Source organism: Tauraco erythrolophus, chromosome 15, assembly GCF_009769465.1.
Source record: "Tauraco erythrolophus isolate bTauEry1 chromosome 15, bTauEry1.pri, whole genome shotgun sequence".
In the NCBI taxonomy this organism is placed as follows: Eukaryota; Metazoa; Chordata; class Aves; order Musophagiformes; family Musophagidae; genus Tauraco; species Tauraco erythrolophus.
In genome coordinates this window covers 15787633-15813144 of record NC_141479.1, presented here as the reverse complement: position 1 = coordinate 15813144, position 25512 = coordinate 15787633, and the positions used below count along the sequence as shown (strand labels likewise).

Sequence of the window (25512 nt, the reverse complement as noted above, 5' to 3'; positions counted from 1 at the left end):
CTACAATTCCAGGTCAGGCTGTACTATACTGCTGGCTATAATTCTTGGAAGTACTTCTGCTTATGACTGTGGTAAGATTATGGTCTCGCATATTTTTCAGACTACCAACTTAACCCATCCCACGAGACGAGTCTACTTCATTACACATTCTCTAAAGATACAATAATTTATTTAGACTGCTTACATGATGCAGGATTGCTTTGAACAGCCTTGTACCAGTACTGGTTGAATATCCTTGCTTTGGAGGAAAGAGGAATCCATAAGATGAACGTTGGCAAACTTAACAGGACTTTATTCTTCCCAGAATTCCTTGGCATGTGTGAGAAAACTATATCTTTACCCAATTTTCAAGGTTTGACTCAAAAGTAATTCTAAACAGCTGGCACTTTTCCTGCTGTCTTGACAGGACTTTGTATCAGGCTGTTGGTATATACACGGGACTGCCATCTCCACGTGGGTTTCTCTGAGCATGCATTTGAAATGGATCTGAAAAGACCATTGCTGTTCTCCAAGCCGCTGGCTGTGAACTTGATCTGTTACAAAATACCATGTAGAGACATAAATGTTATGCAGGGCTTGAGCTAATAACCTGGTCTCTTAGCAGCTACATTGCTTCTAGTTTGAGCTGGCTTGCCACCAGCTGCCTTGGAGCATGTGCAGATTCAATAGAGGGCTGATTGCAAATGTGAAGATCATTTCAATACTTTGTAAAGGAACTACCACGATCTGCTTATAAAACCTGAGGGAAGGGCCTCGTAGCTCCATCAGTCTGTGGTGGAATCTGGACAAAGGTATGGGAGTTATGGAGAGACCTCTCCCTTCTTCTAGCACACGGTGCAATATGTTAATATATGAAAATTGACATCTGCCCAATTCTAGAAGCCAATCTGGGCCTAAAGGCAACTTCTGACTGTTGTCAGGTGGCTCCAAGTTGTGTGAATAGCTTCATGTTCTCTGGATCTCCATCATACCCTCTTTCCGTTTCTAAGATACTCATTATTCCAGTATGGGAAATGTTCTGTCAGGCAAAACCCACAGATGAGACATCTGAGCTAGGGGAGTCTCTCCTCCAACAAGGGAATTCTTTGGTGACAGAGGTAGGTCTTTTATGTTTCCTTTGTGATGCCAAAGTGCCAGGGACTTAGCAGAGCATCAGAGAAGAAAATAAGTGTTTGATCATTTAATGAGTTTTCACTGCAAAGTAAATGAGAAAAGACTCCAATATGCTGTGACATGAGATGTTCCCAAAAATATTGTGATGTGAATACTAGATATATAGGCATTTTTGACCTCAGATATTTTTAAATAACCAGCAACCATAGTTCTTAGGTCATTTGTTCTTCTTGTTCTTTATATTTCATGGAAGTTCTTAATTTACATCTTTATTTGTTTCAAGTAGAATTAAAAACTGTACTTTATGTTTCTGTACTTTACGTGCTCTAAGTCTCGTTAAGATCTGTTTGAATCAATGACTTGTGTTTTTTAGGAGCTGGACAGTTGGGATATAACATAACAGAAGTCTTGGATCAATGTCCACTGAAGTCTTTGGAAAGCTTCATGCCAATTTCAGTTGGCATTTGGTCAAGTCTTTTAAAACTTTGCATGAGTATTTGGAACTATTTTAATGGGTGTGAAACTACATTTAACTCTTCCTTTTGAGAGATTTTTCATCTTGAGTAGATGCATACCCATCTTATGGTACAGACTTCAGTGATTTCTTTGGCCATTGTTTTAGCTGTTCTTCGTAGTTTTTTAACACTTAATTTTATGTAATACTCATAACACTGAATAAAGCATTCTGGATATAAGAGTATTCCTTAGAGAGTACATGCAAACTTTTTAGCATTTTATTTAGTCGAGATACTCCTGTCTTTGTGCAAACTGTAATTTAATTTTGTGTCAGTCAGTATTAAGTAGTTATGTTCAGCAGAGACAATGCACTTCATTTATTCATATGTTTTAATTCTCTGTTTCATTTTGATATGCTTATTACCTCATTATTTGCATCTGGTTTGTGAAACTCCTGTAACTTTAATATGCATGTGGCCAAGCTGTTGCCTTTAATTTAATTAGCATGTAATGAAAATGCCTTGTATGCAAACAGAGGACCCACAGCTGTGAGGCTCTTCTAGTTTAGAGCAAGGGTTTATCTACTATCTCAGAACTTAGCTTTGTTAAAATATAGGCAAGAAATATAAGTTCTGAAAATCCTTCACTCACTGTCACTGCTATGTTTCTTACAGAGAGTCTGTTTTTGGAGATGCTGAAACCTCAAAATGAATTGGGTTTACGGGCTGGTAAGATGCCAAAGTCTTCACTCAGAGTCTGAAAACACAGGGAGAGACAAATGGGAACAGCCTTTGTGCTGTTCCAGTAAGAGGCCAAGGAGACCTGTTAGAAATAGATATATTAAAGTGTGACTCTCAAAACCACTCCATGTGGGTCTAAAATCAGTGGAAGATTTACCTGGTTTTGTGTAGCTAAGATGAACTTTCAGTGGTTTAAAAAATTTGCCTTATTTTTCATTTTGTCATCTGACTTCAATTAAAAAAAAAATCTTGACGCAGATATTTATTATCATTTCCCTTGTCCAAATTTCATTTGGAGATTCTTCCTCCTTTTGAAACACATCAGGAAAACAGAACAAGTGCCTTACCTTAGTGATAACACCCTGATACTGAGGAATTTCACAAAGACGTATTGGATCTGAAAATTCCTTTAGCCCAGAGCTAAGCAAACATTTCATAACAAATAACAAGTGGGAGGAATGTTGCCTTCTTGTCTTTTCTCAACTTTTCTGCAAACAAACTGCAAGTTCCTCTAATTTATTGATTCAGAATTCTTTGCTGACCACACAGATCAATGTATGTTTTTCCGTTTACTTTCCAATGGCATGGACTACCCCTAACAGAAGGATAGCAAGTATGTGTTGTGAGAGAAGAACAAGAGAATTGCAAATTCCAATTGATCAATCTCTTGGGTTTTCCTTCCCACCATATTCTCACAATTACTGCTATTATTAGCGATAGCCACAGTGGGACAGAGAGGGAATAGACAGGAGTCCCGGGTCTTTTTCATGCTGTGTTGTCTAGACTTAGTAAAAATGTTAGATTTTGTCATCCTGCTTCCTCTCGTGGTGTTATAATTGCAGAGAATCTGAAATAAAAAATGGGGTTTTGACCTATTTGTCCCTCTCCTTGTTGGGTCCCAAACCCATCAAAGTTAAAGGAAAGGTATCAGTGAGTTCTAATTCAAGGAAAATCACATGTATACTTACAGCTATGCTGGCAGTAGGAAAACCTAATGCATAAATTTCCATGACGATTTTGACAGTATTTGTTCATCTACTGAAATATTTGAGCTGGATAAACATATTGCATCTAACTCACGATCACAGAGATGTTTCATGTATTTGTAGAAAAATTCCCAGAAACACTTTTTTTTTTTTTACACTTTCACTGCCCAGGAGTAGAGACTAGTCAAAATCTGGCCTTCAACAAACCGGAATTTCTTGGCAGTGTAGAATTAGAAAAGATGATTCTGTGCTAGTATCCTGTCTCTGTGCTCTGGCATTTCTCAGGTGACATATTTTCATAGCCATAGGCTGCTTTTCTTTACCTAAGGCTAATACTCAAGAACCTGCAAGAAAAGTATCTGGCAGTTGTTGCCCGATTTCCCCCTTTGCAGCAGTCCAGAGGACTTCTGTCAGAAGCCAGGTCAGCATTCTCAGCATTACTTTGGAATTACCAAAGAAATTAATTTAATATGAATTCTTGAAACTATCCCGTACCTGGAAGAAATAGAAAAAGGTCTGTGATTGATTTAATGTTCAGACTGCTGTGTGGCACTGTCCCTTTCTTCTTGACAATTTTATACAACTAGATGTTATCAAAAAAAAGGTATCTTTCATTCATACATTTTTCAATTTGGAAGACATGTCTGCTGTAAAACCTAAAGGAAAGAAGTCTTATTGGAGATTTAGGGTAATTTCTGCTGGAAAATGATGTGAATACATTTGTAAGGCACTCAGTCAGCTACAGCCTTTGTAAAGGTGCAGCAATATTCATGCAGTACAGGACCCAGAATTCAGTTCGCCCTTTCTCCTGCACCAGAATTCTCAATTCACCCTTGTAATGTTAAATATAGAAATCACATTTGGGGCTGAAACTTGGTGTACATCAGGGACAGTTCTTTCAGGAAAATGTAGAAACTCCTTTGTTCCATATGGTTTGAATCATTTACAAAATGAATCCTACAGGAATAATTTCAGATGTGGAAACCTTTAAAACAGGGAAATAAAAACCAGATTCACTACAGTTGTGTTTTCCAGCTGAAAAAAAATATCATTTAGGAGTGCCCAGCTATCAGTGCACTCTAGTAGATAAAGATTGCCTTTCAGAACCACTTTTAAATTGTGTGATGACATGCATCATAAGGATTAAAATATTAGTCTTCTTCCCCACAGGAAAGTACTCTGTCATGACCAAATGCGATCTGACATTTGAAATATGCCAACTTATTGCCTATAGTGAGGAGGCAAGTTAAATTCTTGTCAATTATTTAAAGCCTGTCGCTTATCGACAGAGGCAATTTTAACCTTCATGTAGAATGATAAGTAGATGTAGGCTGAAATATGTAGTTATTAATTCATGTTGAAGAAAGGAAAGGGGACAAATTGTTAATCAGAATATCATCTATGTTTGTTTTCATATTATTTCTCAGGAAGCAATTGGGCCCTCCCAGTTCATAACATGGAATCTCTTCTATTGTCAAAATTAAGATCACTGTATGATTTTATGAGTGCTATTATTAGCTCCCCGAAAAAGATGCTTATATTGAGGAGTGCTGCAAAGACACCTTTGATTTGGAAAGACAGAAGTGAATTTCCATGAAAAGGACATAGCGTATGACTATAGACTGTTGAGGACCTGTATATCTCTGATAAGTATTTTCAACTGGAATAGACTTAAAGTCAATTTTAGCATTAGCTTAGTAAACAGGTAAAGCTGTGAAGATTTCATATGTAACTTTATGTTTTTCATTTTCTGTTGAGTTTTCCTCATGGGAAACAGTACTGAAAGTGCAGAAAATTCCACAAATCCTTAAGAAATACAATGCTTATATTAGGGATTCAAACTACTCTCCTTCTGATACCCTTGGCATTCTGGTCCTAGGAGGTTAGGCTAAATAAAAGCATCCATTTCAGAAGGGAAGAGGTGATACATGTCTAATATGTGCATTTTCAAAGAATACTTTTTGAGGAAGGAGGTGGAATCATGATCTGGGAGGACTTAAGATGTCGGGCGAGATGGTTAGCAATTGACATTTGTTTGTCTGCACATATTTTTCTGAAGCATAAGAGATATGTAGTCCTCGTGGGATGTCAATTTTGGCAGAAGGGTGTTGGCACATGGTAGAGCCTCACTGATCCAAACCGAAAATCTGTATCTAGTGTTACGTATATAATGTAATAGAATTACCTGATGAAACAACTTCTTGATTTTCAACTTGGTAAAAAAGAGTGTTTATTACAACATGTTCTACAAACCCAAGAAATGAAATAAAATCATAACTGATTAATGAGCTGCATGGAAATACTTCCTCAGTGCCACCCACGTTTCCCTGGCCCTGATCCTGGAAACACTTCATCACATGTGCAGTTTCATGCATGGATACTATGTGAAAAATACAGAGTAGTTTTCTCATACTTCTGTCTTTCAGGGATCCAAGGAGGAAAACAATCAGATACTTCCTTTCACTGATCAGTCTTCTCTTGTAGGAGGGCATAAATTTTAATCTGCCTTTTTGACGATTAAATTGCAGGGAGTTGATTACTGAATGATGGTACTAAAATGTTCAGATGCTTCAACTTTGTGCTGCTGTACTATAATGTGCTTACATTTCTTCTTAAGGTGACCTTAAGTCCAGGATTCCCATCTGGTAATACCTTGTTCCGAAAAAAACTGAATCTTCATTCACATATTATTTCTTTTTTACTGATGTATGCATTTATTAGAAGATGCATTTTCCAAAAGCGTTTTTTTTATGTGAGAGTGTATATCCTGTGCACAAATACACATAAAGCCAGATCTCTACTGTGAAGAATGGATTGATATTGCATATGACATTATTCATGGTACTGTGTGAGGGTGCTATGCTGCCAGTCCCACAACATTCTTGTCCTGCGTGTTACCAAATATGAAACCTGGTCATCGCCGAAGTGAAGCAATGCAGAATTTAGTTGGGCAGACTATGTAGGTTACATCTTGAATAAATCTAGTTTAGAAGAGCACATTTCAGTCTGTCTAGGCTTTGAAGGGAGGTCACTGTAAGACCTAGCATGTTGCAGCTGTGAACCTTGACAGTCTTTCCTCTAATTTGTGGTGGTGTTTTTTTTTAGTCAGGTTTGATAAGGACACAGAAGATCGAGTTCCTTATATCTCCATTACCTCAGCAGCTAGCACAGGAGCACAACTACACATCACCTGCTGGACACCATCCTCACGTATTATATAAACGAACTGCAGAAGAGAAGGTGCACCGGTACACAGTAGAGTCCAATCCCAAATACTTCTCTTTTGGTCATCACAGAATTCACACTTCCCACAAGTATCATGCTCAAGCGAATGGTTACCACCATGGAAGGTTTCAAAAGCAACATTTTTGTGGACGTCGCAAGAAATGTATGTAAGGAAACTTTCTCTCCTTGTTTGAGATAGTGGCTTTTAGAGACTGTATGGTGATTCTGAGGTGTGGTTCATAGTCATCTTTGTGGTGGAGACATAATAATTTTAAATAATACAGTTACAAAGTGAAAGATATGAGAAACTTGATTATTCCTTAAAATTGGTGTCATCATCCGTATTATTAAGCCATCAGAATCACTGTTTCGTTTTCTTATTCTCTACCTAGATTAAAAGATCCCTTGCCTGATTTTTTTGACATTGACATAATTTTCAGTAAGTAGTTCTTTCTCAGATTGCTGCTTTTGAATAGTGATTGATGCCAAGTCCATGAACTGCTCTCTGTTAAGTTTGTGGATATATAACTAATTAGGCTTGAAGATGAAGAAAAAGTCTTCCAAATCATTAATTTCTGAGAGGACAGAGAATGTCTTTCAGAAGTCACCTTTTGATAATGAAATTTTCAGCAACAGGTCTTCAAAAAGAACCTCCCATGAAAATTGTTTAAATAAGATTTTGGAGTCACCTCTTAAAAAACATATTGGAATATATTATGCTGCCAAGGTCTATCCTGAGTCCTTCATTAGGCCCTCAAATTGCAGAACGTTTTAGAGCCCCCTTGGACCTTATATCCATACTTACAGCATTCAGTTGATTCCGTTTGAAAGCTGATCTACTTCTGACCTGAGTTTCTTAATGAGGGTCTCCAGGGCTGCACACAGTATTGAAAACATTGTCCCAGTCCTGTTATATTTTTCCAACATCCTCCCTGAGTTCTGAGAAAATAGGTAGGTTCCTTTTCCAAAAGACACATAAAGAAGACAGAGAAAAACAAATAGAAGGGATGGAATGAGAAAGGAGGTAGTGGAAAAGGAGGAGCTGAGGCTGAGGGCTCTTTGAGGCCTGAAAACTGCTTATTAAAAATTGTCTGCTTCTTCAGAAATCCTTCTCCCTGGATTTGAAAGCTAAACCTCGAACGCCAGATGCACAAGCCTGTGACTGAACCTATAAACACTTGCATTCTGATGCAGTTCAAAGCTACCTCCTTACATACTCCCTTTCTCTCTCGTCTGGTTTTCCTGCTGCCTGCTTCAGAGCAGAGGGTAATGGTGCTAAGTTAGCTCATCTGCTCAACAGTGTTTTATTTTATTTGCATTGTCCACTGTGGTCTTGTGCCTTATTTACTGTGCCCCCTGTGACTGCTTGTCCAAATTCAGAATTATTCATGGCCTCTTGAGCTTTTACACAGAGCTTTTCCCTGTAATAAATGAGTGCATTTTGAACAGTGTATTTTCATAACCTCCTGGGATGTGAGAAGACAATATCATTATTCCTGTCTTATAAGTGGGACTCACAGACACAGGAGAGGTCAAAAATAACCATTGCTTCTGGGTACCAAATCGATAAATTGAGTTTTTCTTTAAAATACTTATCAGAATATATGCTCATGTAGTTGTATCTGTGTATCTCTATATTCAATTATTTCAGTTACAACTATGAGTTCTTAACTTCATATTCAAGCTGGGTTTATGCTAAATGAAAAACATGCAATTAGCATCCAACTGTGATGAGTTTAGTATAAGTGATTTGCCCATCATTGCTTAAGAACTTGGTGTCAGACGCATTGTTAGAGTCCAATTAAACAAGATTGCATTTAATTAGCTTAATCATGAAACTCTTTCTTTTCACATCCTGTAGTCTTTCACTTCATGCAGTACATACCTTTAACCTTCTGAGAGAAAGGAAGGAGAAATTCTAAAAAATAACACCTATTTCCATACCCAGCCTTGGTTAATCTATAGAACAAGTCTATCTCATGTTCACTAAACAGATGCAGTCCTACAAATAAAATTATGTGTGATTGTTTAATTGAGTAGAGGCCAATATAGGACATTGGAGGAAAATGTATCACTTGAGTAAAGAAAAACATATCACACCCCTTCTATAAGTACTTGGGGATCTCTTCTCTTCTCTTCTCTTCTCTTCTCTTCTCTTCTCTTCTCTTCTCTTCTCTTCTCTTCTCTTCTCTTCTCTTCTCTTCTCTTCTCTTCTCTTCTCTTCTCTTCTCTTCTCTTCTCTTCTCTTCTCTTCTCTTCTCTTCTCTTCTCTTCTCTTCTCTTCTCTTCTCTTCTCTTCTCTTCTCTTCTCTTCTCTTCTCTTCTCTTCTCCTTTCTTTGCCTTTCTTTTCTGTTTGTTTGTTTTTGTTTGTTTGTTTATTTTTTACATTGCTTTCCTGGTCTTGTTCTGAGATCTGGAGTCCTATCAGTTTGAAATTTTCAGCAAAATCCAGTCTGGTCACCTGGAATAGAAAATTTCAGCTTGAATGAGCATAGGCATTGAGAATGCAGTCTTACAGAAGGCAGTCATTTGCTATTAACTCTGCCTAGTCAAGGTTAATTTATCCTAATCTAAGAATGAATCCAAGCTTGCTGAGCAGTAAGAGGGAAGAGCACGCTGCCACTTTCAGTGTCACAGAAGTAGCTTGTCCCGCTTGCCATCTTTTAAGTTTCATATGCTGGCAATTTGTAAGCATTAGAGAAGCCAGTTAATCATCTTTCAAACTCTTCTTCACAGTCTAAATGTTTTTAGATTGTGAAAATTGACTGGACTGTAATTAGTAAATCATGCTTGAAATGCTGCTGCTTAGGTTTTATTAGTAGCTATGAAGTTAATTCAGGAGCAAAACTCCACAGCTCATGGATTTATGAGTCAAATGTCTTGAAGTTGTATTGCCTTCAAAATAGTGCATGGAAACTGACGTACTGTGAACTGAACGCTTCACTCTTGGGTGAGACGTGTCTTCTTGTCTTGATGTGCTTCCAGAAGAGAAAAGTTCTTCGAGCTTGTAAAGGACTTGTTTATAACGAGTGATAACGTTTTAAAATCTTACTAGCACAGTCACTTGCAATGTTAAATATAGTTCAGAGTGTCTTAGTTCTTGAAAGCAGACCACTGTTGTGCATTCTTTGGTGTTCTTGATTTCCCAGTTTGGCCTGGAAGAAAGTAGCATCTGTTTTAGCTCTGTTTTTGGAATAACTTTCTGATGAGGCACAGGCAGGATTTTTTTAACTACCTGAGGCTTCTACACTTGTGTCATGTTACATCCTGTGTCAAAAAAAATATTATTATTATACTAATAGTACATTAAAGTGGCCTTCAAGTTAATTCTTGCTGCAAAGGCAGCATAGGTGTATGCAAAAGAAACTACGAATAACAGGAACATTATATGATGTAGATTTCTTTCCCCATTTTCTGGCTCTCTGAAAGAATGAAGTAGAGACCATTCTCTAACCGTGCCGTTGATCATGCTACACGAGCACAGAGGGAAAAAATGCACCCTGGCATTGGGTGTGTGGGCTGGATGCGCAAATCCTGTTGTCAAGCCCTCCTTGCTGTTGCCTGATGTTTCCCTATGCTAAATATATATGTTCCCAGCAGGAATAATCTCAGTGGCAAATTCACATTGAAGGCTAATGTCAATCGCAATGGCAGGCTGGCAGGAATCTTACTTGTGGTGTGTGTCTGCTTTCTGTACTGATGGTGGACATCTGTTGTGGAAAGGACTTTTTTACCAAGTACTATGTAAGTAGCACATGCCAGACACCTCAGGAAGTTAACAAAAGGATGGGAAAAATGTAGATATTTTGTTAAAAATTCTGTGTTTATGTTTTTTGCCACAGATGCTACCATTTGATTAGATTAATTCCTTGTTTTAAACTGCTTATTGCATACGAATGTGGTTCTCCCATTTCCTTCTCTCCCTGTAGCTGTCCTTCCCTAAGGAATGAATCAGGTCTTTTTTAATAAATATACAAGAATTTAGCCATAAGTATTAAATCACATACCATAAAAATAATCTAAGGCTGTAAACCTGTGATCCTTCATTTTCTGATGAAACTGTTCATGGTGATCTGAACCCTTTCCAAAACTGAGTTTTATTTCCTTTTAGATGCACCTCAGCCACCTACAGAAGAGACATACATTCGCTCAGATGAATATGGGACTTCTGCAAGGTTCAAAAGATCATCTGCTAAAATTCAGAAGAACGGAAGTCTAAATGTTGAAACCCTTGTTGTGGCAGATAAAAAAATGTTGGAGAAACATGGCAAGGAAAATGTAACAACTTACATCTTAACAGTTATGAATATGGTAAGATGTGGTATAACTGTAGATGTTAAATTTTAAAATACTTCTTGTGTAGTACAAAAAAGGCAGATACTCTGAAGTTGAAACTTTCATTTCATTTACTATCATGAAGCTTAGTCTGTTCTATCTGATGTCTCTCCTTGAAACAAAAATTTGTTCGAGAAAGCACAAATTTATTTTGAGAAAAATAATATAATTTAACTAGAAATATGTTTTCCTTTGTGGCTTTGCTCTTTACTTTTGTACTACTAAACTTGAACTTCATTACACTTGATCCAGGAGACCAAGACCCATTAAATCAAGAGAGTTTTCAAATTTTTTGAATAAGTGTAGTGGTTTGGGGCATAATTCTTCTGGGTTAAGCTCTTTTGTATTAATCCTACAAGGTATATAACTGTATTAATTTGTAATGAAAATTGAAGCCCAATGCTTCAATTACTCAATACATATGTTTAGTCTATTAACAAAAATATACATGTAGACAATATTTCCTCTTCAATAATCATTGCAGGTGTCTAGTCTGTTTAAAGATGGAACAATTGGAAGTGATATAAACATTATCGTTGTGAGTCTTCTTCTTTTGGAACAAGAGCCTGTAAGTTCTGTCGGAATTTTTATGCAGTGTACTTCATTTGCTACTGTTCACAGGGAGCTTTGGATGTTCCCACGTTATGTACACAAACTTTCATTAGAGATTTCTTAAGACATAAAGAATGAGAAAAAGATAAAAATCTCAAAAACTCCCAAAATCACACTTTCTGCATTTCACTGCTTCTCAGTTTTTGATACTAAAATCTTCTTTTCACATGAATGTTCTTTAGAAACATTGAAATGCTTCCAGTAAGATAAAACTTAACAATTTCTAGCATTTTCTTGAAGAGAAAGGGCTGGAATGAGAAGTCTACTTAAGAAGTATTTAAATAAATAAAAAGATTTTGAACTGGGATTTACGGCTATGATGATCAGAGGGGGAAAGGAGTCAAAGTCCCAAACTGAAGATAACATGTAACAAAAGGTGGGAGTGGAGCCTATTCTTTTGCCAAGGATACTGAGACAAAAGATGACAAAGTCTCTCTCGATGAAAATAAGTTTGTGATGGGTTGATCTACTTGGGGAATACTTTTCTTCCACAGAAATCTCCAAACATTTTGATCACAAGATTGAAAATGGTTTAGTGTTCAGCTTTATCAGGAATCAAATATATTTGTACACGGTAATTCCAGCCACTGACTTTGAAAATGTCTGTGCCTGGAGAGAGTTCCAGTTTTATTTTACAATTGTAATGCATTCACTCATCAACTGAGTCAGTCATCACACACAGTTAACGTGAGAATGAATAAGTTTATGTAGAACAAATATGAAAAAGCAATTCCCTTTTTTCCTAACCAACTCTTATTCTTTCCATCACCTTTCTCAAGTACTAATAAAAGCACCTTATTTCTATGTCTGTGAAATATCTACAGGGTGGATTACTGATTAACCACCATGCAGACCAGTCACTGAACAGCTTTTGTCAATGGCAATCTGCTCTGGTTGGGAAGAACGGAAAGCGCCATGACCATGCCATCTTGCTCACGGGTTTTGATATCTGCTCTTGGAAAAACGAGCCCTGCGATACTTTAGGTATGATATGAAAGCACATGCTGAGAAACTCGTGAATGTCAACAGCAGCATCTTGATTCATAGAGACAGAAATGTTTTCATAATGTTAGCCTTCTTGAAGAGGAAAGAACAGTATTATTTTTACATATTTCTCTTTAAGGTTCCTAGAAGCAAAAGACTACTACTGGTATCATTGTCCCAGAAAAACGTCACAACATAAGCTATCTGAAGACATCCTTTTGGATTGTTACCTCTTCAAGGAACAATTTTGATTTTCAGCATATTTCTGAGACACTCTAATTTATTTTTCTTTTTGTGATTATTTGCCCTTTTTGCATGGGATTCCTCCCTAACTTAGAAACAGTAAAGGCATGACAGTGAGGAAAGAATAATCTTTATAAGTAGAGTGTATTTTAGGAGATTAGTTTTGATTTATATTTGTTATACTGGAGTCCCTTTATTGTCAAATAAGAGTCTGCTGTAATTCTTCCATGATAAACCTGGTGAAGTAGACAGCCATCTTCATGCACCACAATAGACTCACTTATTAGGACTAATGCAGATGATATATGTATTTGGAACTCTGTAGAGGAACAAGCTATTCTACTGCTTCCTTCCTTCAGGGTTTGCACCTATCAGTGGCATGTGCAGCAAATACCGTAGTTGCACCATTAATGAAGATACAGGCCTTGGACTGGCTTTTACCATTGCTCATGAATCTGGACACAAGTAAGTTATTTTTCTTACGTGCTCCTTCTATAAATAAATATGTAAGTGACAGAGTCAAGACTCTTCACTCAGAGGTGTGTCCTTTAGCATGAAATGATGAGTCAGGTGCCCAGAGTGCATTCCTTTTATTTTTATTTTCATTTTTGATATTTTATATAATCCAGGTGATAACCAGAACAGTAAAAGCTGACAATAATAATCAACAAGCTTCTCACACTGCTACCATGCTCTGGTAGACAAATTGCTTCTAATATCAGTGTGGTTGCTCCAAAAAGAGAAGGAACAGTGAAGCTTACAGTATGGAGAAGTGATCTCTCTGAGTCTCTTAGAGGTCCCTTTCCGAGAAGAAGGATCCTTTCATAGGATTTAGGAGCCATTCATTCCATTCAACCTGTACTTCTTTGTTCTTTCTAACTATTTAAGGAGTGATTTGGCTAAAACCAACCTTTGTGGAGGTTTCTACCTTTCTGTATCTATGTCCATTGGATTTCCATTTGATTTCTATGGTAATAAGACTGTTATTTTGCTAAGAACCTGCTCTCTCTCAAGCAAAATCACTATTAATCTTCCATGGAGCTTCAGCTATTCTCTGAACTGTTGAATTAAAACTAAAGAAGATGATGAGGTTTTGCTCTCCTGTTTGTTTGGGTTTTTTTTTGACTAAATAATTTCGAGTTACTTTTTCACAACTTTTTGCATGGTTTTGATTTTCAGTTTTAACATAGCTCCAGCGAGAGTCTGTCTAACCACTGACAGTATAGAAGCATAGTTTCTCTATGTGGTACAAGCCCGAAATCGAGGGTCAGATAAAACATGGGCATTACTGCACAGAATATCTTTGAAAAAGCAGTGGTACTGTATTCTGCTGTTTGGTCAAGGCACGAATCCTTCCAATTCTGCATGACTGAATCAGGACTATTTAGTTTTCATTGTACAAATATGCTCTACAGTATATACTATGACCTAATGTCTACATGAGTGACCCTTTCACAGGTTTCTGTACATCTGAAGGGAAACAAGGAATTAAAGAATAATCCAGCTACTAGTGAAGCCTGTGGGAATTGTGCCAATGCTTTCAATGGGACTAAATATGTAAAATATATATTGTTTGATCCTCCTGTCACACTAATGCAATTTCACTGACCTCAGTACATTTTTAATACCCTTTGATCAGTAGTAAGAGAGAATCAGGCCCATAGCTTATTTTTCAAGAATTATCCCCTTTAGTCTCTTAATGTCCTTCCTTCCTGTTTATTTTCTTATTTGCTTTGAGAGATTATGCTTGGAAATTTATTTTTTTTTTTTTTTCGTTTTTCACCACTGTCTTTGATTCTCATTATTCAGCCTTTCTTTGGTATAGCTCCATACTCCTGTCTAGTAAAATGCGTCTTATCTCCCAGAAAAAATCTGCCCCAGATAAAAAATGTCTTTATAATAATTTGTTCATGTTGATGTTCCTGAGACTACCTAGCATGTGATGTAAGACAACAGAACTTGGCCTCTCTGATACAGAGATTCCTGGAAGGAAAAAAACCTGACAGCTATGGAGGTGCTGATGTCCACTGTGAATATATTAACCTAAGGATTTCATAATAGGAAAATACAGTATACTGTATAGATCGCACTCTGTGATCCACTGAGTAGCTTCAGTTATTACACATTCTTAGGGTTTTCTTTAAGTAGTTTGTGTTTTTACCTGAAAGCTTAACACTTCCTTCGGGAGTTCAGAGCCCGTTGTGTCAGTGGGTATCTAAACTGTGGATTCCTTGGCTGCAATGCATGTGAACAAAGTTAGTCTTTTATAAAGGATTCTAAAATACTAGCTCAGTTGGGGCTTTTTTGTCCATTTATAGAAGGAGCCATATATTTTAGCAAGTTTGGAGCCTCAGCTGGTGGCAACATATGCAGTAACTCTGATGAGCCTGCCATGATTTATAACAGTAGAGGATCGAGTCCAGTGAATTAGATATTCCCTGCACGTGCACAGGTTACGTTGGTAAAGTCGCCAATGTACTACCATGCTGAAGTAACAGATTATGAACTTTATGTTCAAAACACATTGAAATTCACAGATGTCCTGTACAGTGAGTAAGTATAAAACAGTGAAAGGACTCAGACTGCATGCATGTTTAAGATGTTTTAAGATGATAGATTTATAGGCAAGTACAAGTGTGACGGACTTGTAGACCCGCTGCTTCTGTCCATCTCACCACAAAACATTTCTCTTTCAGGAAAGAGAAGTGGTTAAATGGTAAGACTTCTGACCCAGTGTGCAGCTCTGGTATTTATGTGCCAATGGCTTGTCATTAGCTCATCTGCAGAGCTCCTGAGCATCACCGATATGGGTCTTTCTTGAAACTTGACTAGCATTTTCTCATCAGACAAGTGTATGATGACAATAAATTTGAATGCTATTCATTGAAACTTGTTTCATGCTTATAGTCATTTGTATGGTGCATATGTTTTCATATGCATATTAACTAGCTGTTACACAGAAAATGTTTCTTCTGCCCCAAACTGTGTCTTGCTTCTGTTTAATCTAGATTTTCACTCTCACACGTGGTTCTCTTTTCAGCTTTGGTATGATTCATGATGGAGAAGGAAATCCTTGCAGAAAAGCTGAGGGTAATATTATGTCTCCCACACTCACAGGAAACAATGGAGTGTTTTCTTGGTCTGTATGCAGCAGGCAGTATCTCAACAAATTTCTCAGGTAGGTCAGATGTAAATCTGGGCCAGTGCCAGGGAATGTATCTTTAGTAACTGGGCTTGAACTCTTGAACAGACATAAAAATTAGTTAAGTGTGAAATTCACCTCTTTTAAAATGTGCTCAAACCAATGTACTATTTGAGCCCACACACTTGGACTTATGAAGCGTATAGGTGGTATGGCATATAAGTGTTTTTGTCCTGCCTCGTTTCAAAAGAATGAATTTCACCCTCCATGAATATCCTGCAGTAATGACTGGCATATCGTTCTTTCCCAGGCATTCCTGTCAGCAGCTTGGTTTATTAGAGAATTAGTAGGAAGTGAACACAAAAAAGGGCAGACACAGTGGTACCAAAGTCATTACAAAATGTAAATTAACATTAGTGGCCTTTCTCACTGGAGTTTCTCTCTTGATATAGCTCATGTCATGAGAAAGGACATTTTACATTTTTCATATACTGTTTCTGGGGGAAAAAAAAGTAAAAAGAGAAAGGTGCCAGCATGTTGGAATTACTCAGTGGTGCTTTTAAAGAAACTGTTTTTCAGTCTATGTTTAACATCAGAATTGCAATCCTTTCCTGTACAACTTTTCTTTTATTTTATTTGTCATTAATGGGTAGACTATACATGATTACTGAAAAATGTCTAAGTGGTACTAAGATCCAGATCCAATATAGGCAATTTAAATGTTAATTCCTTATAGAGAGAATAAAACAGATAGTTCTGTGGATCTGATCCTTGGATTCCAAGTTAGGATCTTAGAGCAGTGGCCAGGAAACATGACAGAGTTTCGGTGATTTTTTTTTTTTACCGTGTTCTGAGTACACAGGCAAATTGCAAACTAGAAAGTCACATAAGCCCTCCAACATGCAATATGATCCAAGAGACTTATGCTTGGAAGATAAATCCAGCGTAAAGTGACCTTCTGTATACACGGGTTCTTAAGCATATGCAAAGGAAAGAAAGTAGACCATAGGGTGATACCTTTAGTCTTAAACTGGACACAGCCACCCCAAAGCACACAAGCTGCAGCAAAGCGAATGCTGAAATGAGACAGTGTGCCTGTTGATTCCGTTGATTCCTGATTTTGGGAATCCATTTAAGGGAAAGAAGCCGACTAGATGACTTGGCTTTTGGTTACACAGGAATAAAGGGAGGAAAAGAATTTGACATTCATTCTTGTTGTAACAACAGTTCCAAAGCCTGGAAATTCCTGCTTCCTTAAAACTTTGCAGGTCAGGCTACCAACAAGATGTCAAGATCTTTTGGCTCCTGCAAGCAGATATTCTCATTTCAATGCAAACCTCTAAAGCTCGTTGAAGGTACTATATACCATAGTATGTGTTCTTGCTGGTCTGTAGCAAATTAAAATATTTTGATATAAAGATCATAGTCATGATTAATATACATTCTCATTATAGTACAGCTCAAGCTGCCTGCCTGATTGATGAACCTAAGCAAACAGGACAGTATAAATACCCTGACAAACTGCCAGGGCAGATCTACGATGCTGATACACAGTGCAAATGGCAATTTGGAATGAAAGCAAAACTGTGCAACCTCAGCTTTGTAAAGGTACCTATTGATACACTTTTGAAAAGTTGAAATTACATGAGAGAACTGCGGTACGCTCAAGAAGTACAAGTCATAGTGTTCTTCAGAGGCCTGGGCTATTTCTCTACCTTATCTTGCTTGGCAATTTGCTTTGAAGGTACTGGCCTCTTTTGAGGAATATCACGATCCCAGGGGAGTTTGAGAAGGAAATCTGTTCTTTCCAGAAGTCATAACGAGTGCAGTTGAATACAGAAGACCCATGAGCCCTTGCCTACTATGCTAAGGGAAATTAGCAGGCAGTAGAGTTTTGATTAAAATTTGCATGGAATGTGGGGTGTGGGGTAAGAAGGACAAAGTTTCTTGTGTTTTGTTTTACTCATGCATTGACAGCAAAGTCTGGAAAAGATCTATAGAGTTATTTTAGAACAATAAAAATGTAACATACCCTTGACTTCGTGATGAAGGATTAATTTAGATTAACCCATTCCTTTAGTGACTGCTATACTCCTTGCTGATCTCTTCTGAGAAAACATTTTATTAAATAATCTGGAGTGCTCATTCTGAAAAGAAGTATTATCATTTCTTTTACCCTTATTATTATCCTGCAGTATTTTGATTTATATTATACTAACCACATTTATCACATGATGGTAGCTGTGTTTCTTCTACAGCTAATAAACAAAGAGAGTGAACAGATAACCCCTGTGTTTTAGAAAAGCTCATCTCTTCACAATATTATAGTCACTGTAGACTTGATGAAATTTTGGTCTTGAACTTTTTAATACAGTTTTTGTTCTATTATAGTCTCACACTCAAAATAGTTTTAAAAAACGTGAAATGATACATAAACAACAAGGCAATATACAGGATATGGCTGTGCTATGATTCTTAAAACCTGGATTTTCTAAATTCAGAAAAAGTTTTATTTATATGGCTTTTAAGGTAGCAAAGGCATGTATCATTTGTTAGTCTTTCTAAACACCAGGAAATAATGGGAATTATGAGTACTATAGTGAGTACTTTTTTATTTTCAGGATATATGCAAATCTCTCTGGTGTCACAAAGTGGGTCATAGGTGTGAGACAAAGTTCATGCCAGCAGCAGAAGGAACAGCTTGTGGTACAAGTATGGTAAGTTGTTTTATAAATAGGACAATGTCATTCTAACTTGTTTTAGACTGTATTGGGTCAAATACAAGCTCCTGTCAAAACGTGTTTTACCCAGATCTCTCCACGTTTGCTGTCTTGAACTTCCAGATTGCTCTGTAAAAGATTGCACTGTGATACATAGTCAGGACTGGTCCTCACAGTGATGGTAGGGAGTGATGACTCTCCCATTGAGCTATGAAATAATATATATCTGGCAAATCTAAATCAGTAAGAAAATCCATTAATTATAACAGAAGTTAGACAAAGGCTTCCAATTCCACTCTGATATGAACATTACTTAAGCCATAATATTTGCTATACAGACTAAGGCCATCATGTGCGTTATCGTCTGTGATCACCACTAGAAGAGCATGGTTATTTGTTTTAATTGAACCTTTTACACTTGTCTATAGTTACCCCAAATGTTTTCTTTTGCTATAATGTTTCTTCCAGTAAAATATCATTTTGAATTTCAAGTTACTGACAAATATTCTATTTTGTTTTTTCTCTTTGTGCAGTATTTCATAATTGAATGATAAAAGGGAGAAATTTTAGCAGAATTTTAGCAGGCTATTTTTAAATTACATGGAAGTTTTGGGGTTCTGACAGCACAGGACCATAAATTAACATGGACTTTTTTGGGGAAGAGTAAACCAAAAAGATGCTCTCCAAGAGAACGATTTTGAAAATTTATACCTCAGAGATCTTCAACTCAGATCTTGGACAAATTTTGGGACATTACTTATCTCTACCATTATGTGGGTCAGTCTCCTACTCCAGAGTCCTTGTCGTACTGTGAACTATCTCATTGAGTTCAATGTGTGACCTCATGTTTATTAGGGTTAAGCACTGGAGCTTGTATATGTGGATTTTTTCCTTTTCTGCGTCTGCTAGGTACCGCTAACTCTGATGGGATATTTTTTGGCATTCTTTTGGCAGTGGTGTCGAAGAGGACAGTGTGTCAAATACGGTGATCATGGACCCAAGCCTGTAAATGGCCAATGGTCTGCTTGGTCTGAGTGGTCAGAGTGTACTCGCACTTGTGGAGGTGGGGTCACATATCAAGAAAGACACTGCAATAATCCAAAGTAAGACATAGATAAGAAAAGGTATTATTTTTATACTAACTATTTAAGTTTTTAGAAAAAAAGCAACCAGAGTCCATTTCCGTAGGGAAATAGTAAGTGTGAAAATGTTTCTAAGACCTTCCTGTCATGTCCAATATGACTAGTCAGTAGCTGAAAGACAGAAATATGTCCACTGGAAAGTAGGGGCTGCTGAAGTACTAGAACATCTATAGCCCAACTTTCTCAATTTATTTTCTGACACTGCGGTTTATCAAATAACTGCAGAAGTAACAAAATGCCACACAGATGTATTCGCATCTAATAATTTAAGAGCAAGGGAAAAAGGTCTTAAAAGCTATTAAGTCTTCTGATGAGATCATCCAGGATAATAAACCAAAAATGTTTACAGTCGATATCAAAATGGTTGTAGACAGATGTCTTTGTATGTCTGTCATGTTCTTTGCATTATGTTTAACAGGTCAGAATAAAGTTGCTGAATTCTAGAATTGTATGCTAACTCATGAAACATTTCTGGTATTTGCCTCTAGTGAATGTCTTAGCGCTGTCAATACTACTACTATTCCGTGCAATACTATTTCAAGTAGAGGTAAAGTGTTATCTGACCAGCATCCTTCCAAGTACTCAATTCACTTCAACTTATGAGAAAAAAGGATTTCGCTGGTTTATTTCATACACAACTTCAGCAGGCATAGACACATGTATTCTTCATTGCACGCCATAAAAAGTGCATTTCAACTGCAGTAATAAAAAACAGACAAAATATGACACAGTTTATATGAGGCTATAAAGAAGCCTCACACCTACTATACAGTGCTGCAGTAATAATATCCACGCTTCATATACTATGTTATAGGAAAATGTGAGTTAGTTAAAATAGTCTTTATTACCCTCACTCAGTCCAGCCAATTTTTGCACATCTGTAACAGAGCATTTTCTCAAGCTTTTCTGTTGTTTCTCAGTGTATTTTGATAAATAAAATTACTTGGATATTAAACTATTTAGCAAGAGAATTCAGAGTCTCAATTTCACCTCACAAATGTATTTTGGACTTTCTACTTTGGTCCCTGTTCTGCCTGCCACATTCGTATGTACGACAGTGTTCCTTGCGTTTATTCATAAGCCTTCCTTGCTCTCCCTGTGTGACAGAAGAATGTCCAGTAGTTGAAATGTTTCCGTTTAGTGCACTGTTATAACTGATAATGATTTCCAATGGTCTTCAAACAGCAGCTCTTTAACGTGAACGGTGTCTGTTAGTGTAGCATCATGTATTTAAAACTTGCATTCAGAGGGATCTGTCTGTCCTAATTAAAGTAAGACTTGATGCAAGACTTGATGCAACCAAGTAAGACTCGATACCAGAACTGGATCGTGCTTATACTAAATTTAACTTTATTATATTAGTGATAATTCAGTTAGAGCAAAGAGGTTAGACTCTGTCTGAGTTAGACTGATGAAATGACAGGACTATAAATAAGCACAGAAGTGTATGAATATCCAGGTAGCTGTATTTCCCATCACAGCACTTTTGTATAAATGTGGAATAATCAGAAAAATTATATTATCCATTTTCAGTGTTGCACCACATGGAACAATTTATAACCTAGTCACTGTTCATTGTTCACCTCTATAACTACACATAAACAAAGAATAATGATTCCTTTCTTTTTGAACTTCTGAAATACATTTCAGATGTTTATACATTTCAGTACATGTATGTATATTATTTCATATGTAATATATTTATTTCACTTTTTGTAATCCAGGTTTGTGTAGGAGCTAATGTTTATTTTGTTGAAAAGCTTGAGAGATGATTTTGGATAGAAAAATTTTGAGAATGACAAAGAATAGAATGTATTTCTGTGAGAGATTACGACAAGGGATGTGCATCGCTGAAGAACTGACTGGACTCTAAAATGAGGTTTTTAAATAAGTAGTCAATTTTTCAAAGCAACTGACTTCTTAGGAACATTGAGGGAGATTTCTAGGTTTCCTGTAATTTTAAACATGACACATCTTATTGGGAGCTTAAGGATAGGGGAAGAACACAAATTCAGGCTGCTGCTTACAAAAACCTCGTTACCTGTGTTTGGATGTGAAATTCTCCTCTTGCAAATAATATCCAACCAATTCAACTCCCTTTTTCTTGAAAATTTTAAGATAGATCTTGTGACCATCTGAGTTATGTGCAAATTTATACCAACAAACACTTAAAGAGGTCATCTGTAGAACATAGAACTATGCAGATTTGCTAAAATCATTATGTTTCTGTAAATTGTCACAGTGTAGTTTCATGGATCTGGTTTTCATACATAACAACATTTTAAAATTGAGGTACTTTTCCAAGGTAGAAATAGATTATATAAATTAATAGTTTAGCTGGGAAAGAATCTGAAAAGTGCCCGAGAGATGTAAATTAATACCTAAATCATATCTGTGGGACTGCATCCCACCCACTTCACTATAGTGCATTGTTCAGTAAGAGTAGTATGGAGTTTTAGGCATGTATGCAATCAAAAATCTAAATAAAAATTGCTTCAACACATCTTTTTAATCTTTTGTATACAATATCTGTAACAGTGATTGCTGGCAATGCAGATATAATGATGCCATCTAAAATACTAATTAATGAAAACTGTGGAAGACCTTGTAGACCTTTCAAATTTATGAAGAATAAAATAGTCTAGCTTTGTGATACTATTATAATATGATCATAATATGAGCAGAAATGTTCTCATGTGAATTTAAACAATTACAAAACATGAAAAAAATAGGAGTCCAGAATTTCAGAGTCTAATTCTCTTTGTCATGCGTAAAATACTTTCCTTGATCAGATTATTTTCAGGATTTCTCATTCTCTGTGTTACATTGCAGTGAATATCTATTTTATTTTCCTTGTTCATGAAGTTTATTCTTAAAAGGTTACTGCAGAATTAATTTAAGCTACTCTTGTAGCATTTTGATATTTGAGTCTTGTATGAAGTGTTTACATCTTCGCCGATATACTCCTTTTGCAAATCATTCTTTGCAGACTGTTTTTTTCTGACCTTTCTCACCAAATTTCTCCTTTCCAGTTATCCTCAGCAAGGATCTAACAGTATCTATTGCTGCAGGTATCTTTACCTACACATGCCAACGCTGGGCAGGTACACGGATGAAAAGTTTAGGCTATGCTTGTATTAAGAGCACTGTATCACTGTAGGAGTATTGGAATGCCTTCTGTGCAAAGTGTTCCCTTGTAAGCACAGTTATTCTAACAGAGCTTCTGTAGGCAGGCAAACCAAAATCTACGGGTGGTATAGATGTCATCAATAAAGGCATGATTTTATCAGTGTAGATAATAGTCTTTTCTCAGAAATTTGGTTTTGTAGATCTACATCTAGTTCCCTGTGAATTACTTAACTCTTCTTGGTAAAAACAGAGGTGGGGAAGTTTCCATAATTCTCTGGCCAACAGTTTCAGTAATGGAAGTGTACTGTAATATTAAAATGCTGTAAGAGAGCTGGGAAATAGAATGCCTCTTTCAGTGCTCCCTTAGTTTGGTGGAATTTTATACCATCCTCAAATGCAAGACTGTGGCTAGAAATCATGACCTAGCCATAAATAATTCTATTATATGACTTGTTTAGTGGCATTTACTTGGAAGGAGGTTTCTTCTTTTCCTTACACTAAAGCAGATTTGTTCCGTGGGACTGAAGGCAGTCAAAAATCATACATGTGCTGAAGCTGTAAAGGAAGTCTGTAGAGAATTGAGTAAGGACCCAATAGTTTGGCTGCCTTAACTCAAAGCTCTCACCAATTGCACAAAGTCAACATAAATACTCCCTGACTTCGCTGGTGTTACATACCCTCCCTGCCCTTCACAGACTGAATTGCCACCAACTAGGGGAGAAAATTTGGCTTCATTTTAAGGCCTTTGCCGTTATACCCAGTGTCAAGGTAGCTAGTAGGTGACCTCAAGAAAAGTCACTGCAAGTTCTTTATTCCACAACGCATTTTGCTGGTGCTTTAACCCAATTTTAAATAGACTAGCAGGTGGGTTTCCACCTCTTCCTTTGTAAGACTGTTCTGTAGCCCAGAATTCTGAAAAAGCCAGATATTGTGTACATTCAAAGCTGGTTGAAAACATATAAACTGAGCCCAAGCTTGGTTAAAGGCTTAGACATATGAGGGTTAAAATTTATAATAAAGCAAACAGAAAAAGCACTGAGATTTTCTCATCTGTGTTGCACCAAGCTGTCTACAAAATTACTCCAGTCAGATGCATTTCAAGAGAAGTTGCATGGGATACTTGCTAGGGAGAATAGTTATAACAATGTTTAGGAATTTAAACAAACAACTCAAGTTATACTTGTTGCAACTGTATCTTTTATACTGTTATTATTATTATTGTTAGTTAATATATTATTAATATTCCATATCTCTTATATTATTCTAATTTTTTTCCTTAATGTGTGTGTAACATGGGCAAGCTGTCCACTGAAAGATCATGGCTTGTCTTCCAACTATGTATGTTCCCTAATTTTTAAAAATTATTATATAAATGTATGCAATTGCATCATTGTTACATTTCCCTTCACTTGACACAAGAAATTGGATAATAAGACAAACAATTCTTAGAATTTGGTGTTTTGAAGATTTGGTTCAGTGCTTGCAGATGTATATCTGAGCGTTGTGAAACTGCAAAAATAACATTAGTGAATTCCTGTGTAGATCCATAAGGAACACAGAAGTGAGTGAATACATTTCTCAGCAGCTTGTGAGACCCCTCAGACACTTTAAAAATTGCTGGTCTTACATTGTGCATTGTTGTACAGTTGTGTGCATAGATGAAATAGTGAGAAAATATTATTCTGGTAATACAAGATACTAGCAAAGTAATAGGATATGCTCTTCTTATTCCAGACAAAAATAAGGGAAATGCCCAGGTAAGGTTTGCAGAAGTGGATGTGACATGTTTAAAGTTCTCTGTGAATTCCAACATTTTCCTAAAGCAGGACAGCTGCGCATGGTCCTTGTTTCCTTTGACCATTTAAAAGCAAGTTTTTTTCGAAATGATTTACAAAACAAATGAAAAACCAAATGTAATTATTCATTCTGTTTATGTTTGATCAGTGTTATGTTATCCTTTATTAACTCTTGTTGTGATAGGTAATTCTTTTCATATGTTCATTCCTGGGTTATAGCAGAGTTAAAATAGCTATATAAGAAGATTGAAAGCAGCCAATACAAAATAGCCCTATAAATTTAAATTAGTGAAAACATGACTCACCTCTGAATGGTTGCGTCTTTGCTGAGTTTGCAGTGATCCAAGTAGATAATTCATGGCAACTGCTTTGCTTGATTTTAGCAACCATGAAAATTCACGGGCCATGTAAGAAATACTGATCTAAGACAAAACGTCCTCTCATTTTCTCTTTTAATACACATGTATCGTGCCAATCACACAAAAAGTAGGTTTTGCAAAAGAACTTTTTTGTTGCTTTATTTTTAGGCCACAGTATGGCGGCAAATTCTGCCAAGGTTCCAGTCGTATTTATCAACTTTGTAATAATCAGCCATGTCCCGCAAACAGCGTGGACTTCCGTGCCCAGCAGTGTGCGGAATACAACAGCAAACCTTTCCGGGGGTGGTACTACAAGTGGAAGCCTTATACTAAAGTGGAAGGTAATTATGCCACAGCTCTGATGGACAAAGGCAATCGTGGGAAGTGAGCTATAAGCCATAATTCATCCATATTCTTTGGGCAAATGTCACCCTGATGTAAGCAAATGGAGATTCCGTTGCCTTATTTGAGATGTGTTTGCTCTCTAGCATAGTTGAGTCCGGCGTCCTGTGCGATACTGCCTGTATGA

General features: G+C 36.8%; 1 protein-coding gene across 2 annotated transcripts in view; it reads left to right on the top strand.

Moving 5' to 3' along the window:
• Nucleotides 1-25512, top strand: part of ADAMTS18 (ADAM metallopeptidase with thrombospondin type 1 motif 18) — a 75652-nt gene that overhangs the window by 21939 nt on the left and 28201 nt on the right. For both annotated transcript variants that reach the window (XM_086620847.1, XM_086620846.1), the window contains exons 4-13: nucleotides 6401-6683; nucleotides 10633-10832; nucleotides 11341-11424; nucleotides 12293-12452; nucleotides 13055-13160; nucleotides 15736-15873; nucleotides 17292-17445; nucleotides 18459-18554; nucleotides 19512-19660; nucleotides 25152-25324. In XM_086620847.1, coding sequence (XP_086476973.1) covers nucleotides 6401-6683; nucleotides 10633-10832; nucleotides 11341-11424; nucleotides 12293-12452; nucleotides 13055-13160; nucleotides 15736-15873; nucleotides 17292-17445; nucleotides 18459-18554; nucleotides 19512-19660; nucleotides 25152-25324 — 1543 coding nt within the window. The remainder of the gene's footprint in view (nucleotides 1-6400; nucleotides 6684-10632; nucleotides 10833-11340; nucleotides 11425-12292; nucleotides 12453-13054; nucleotides 13161-15735; nucleotides 15874-17291; nucleotides 17446-18458; nucleotides 18555-19511; nucleotides 19661-25151; nucleotides 25325-25512) is intronic.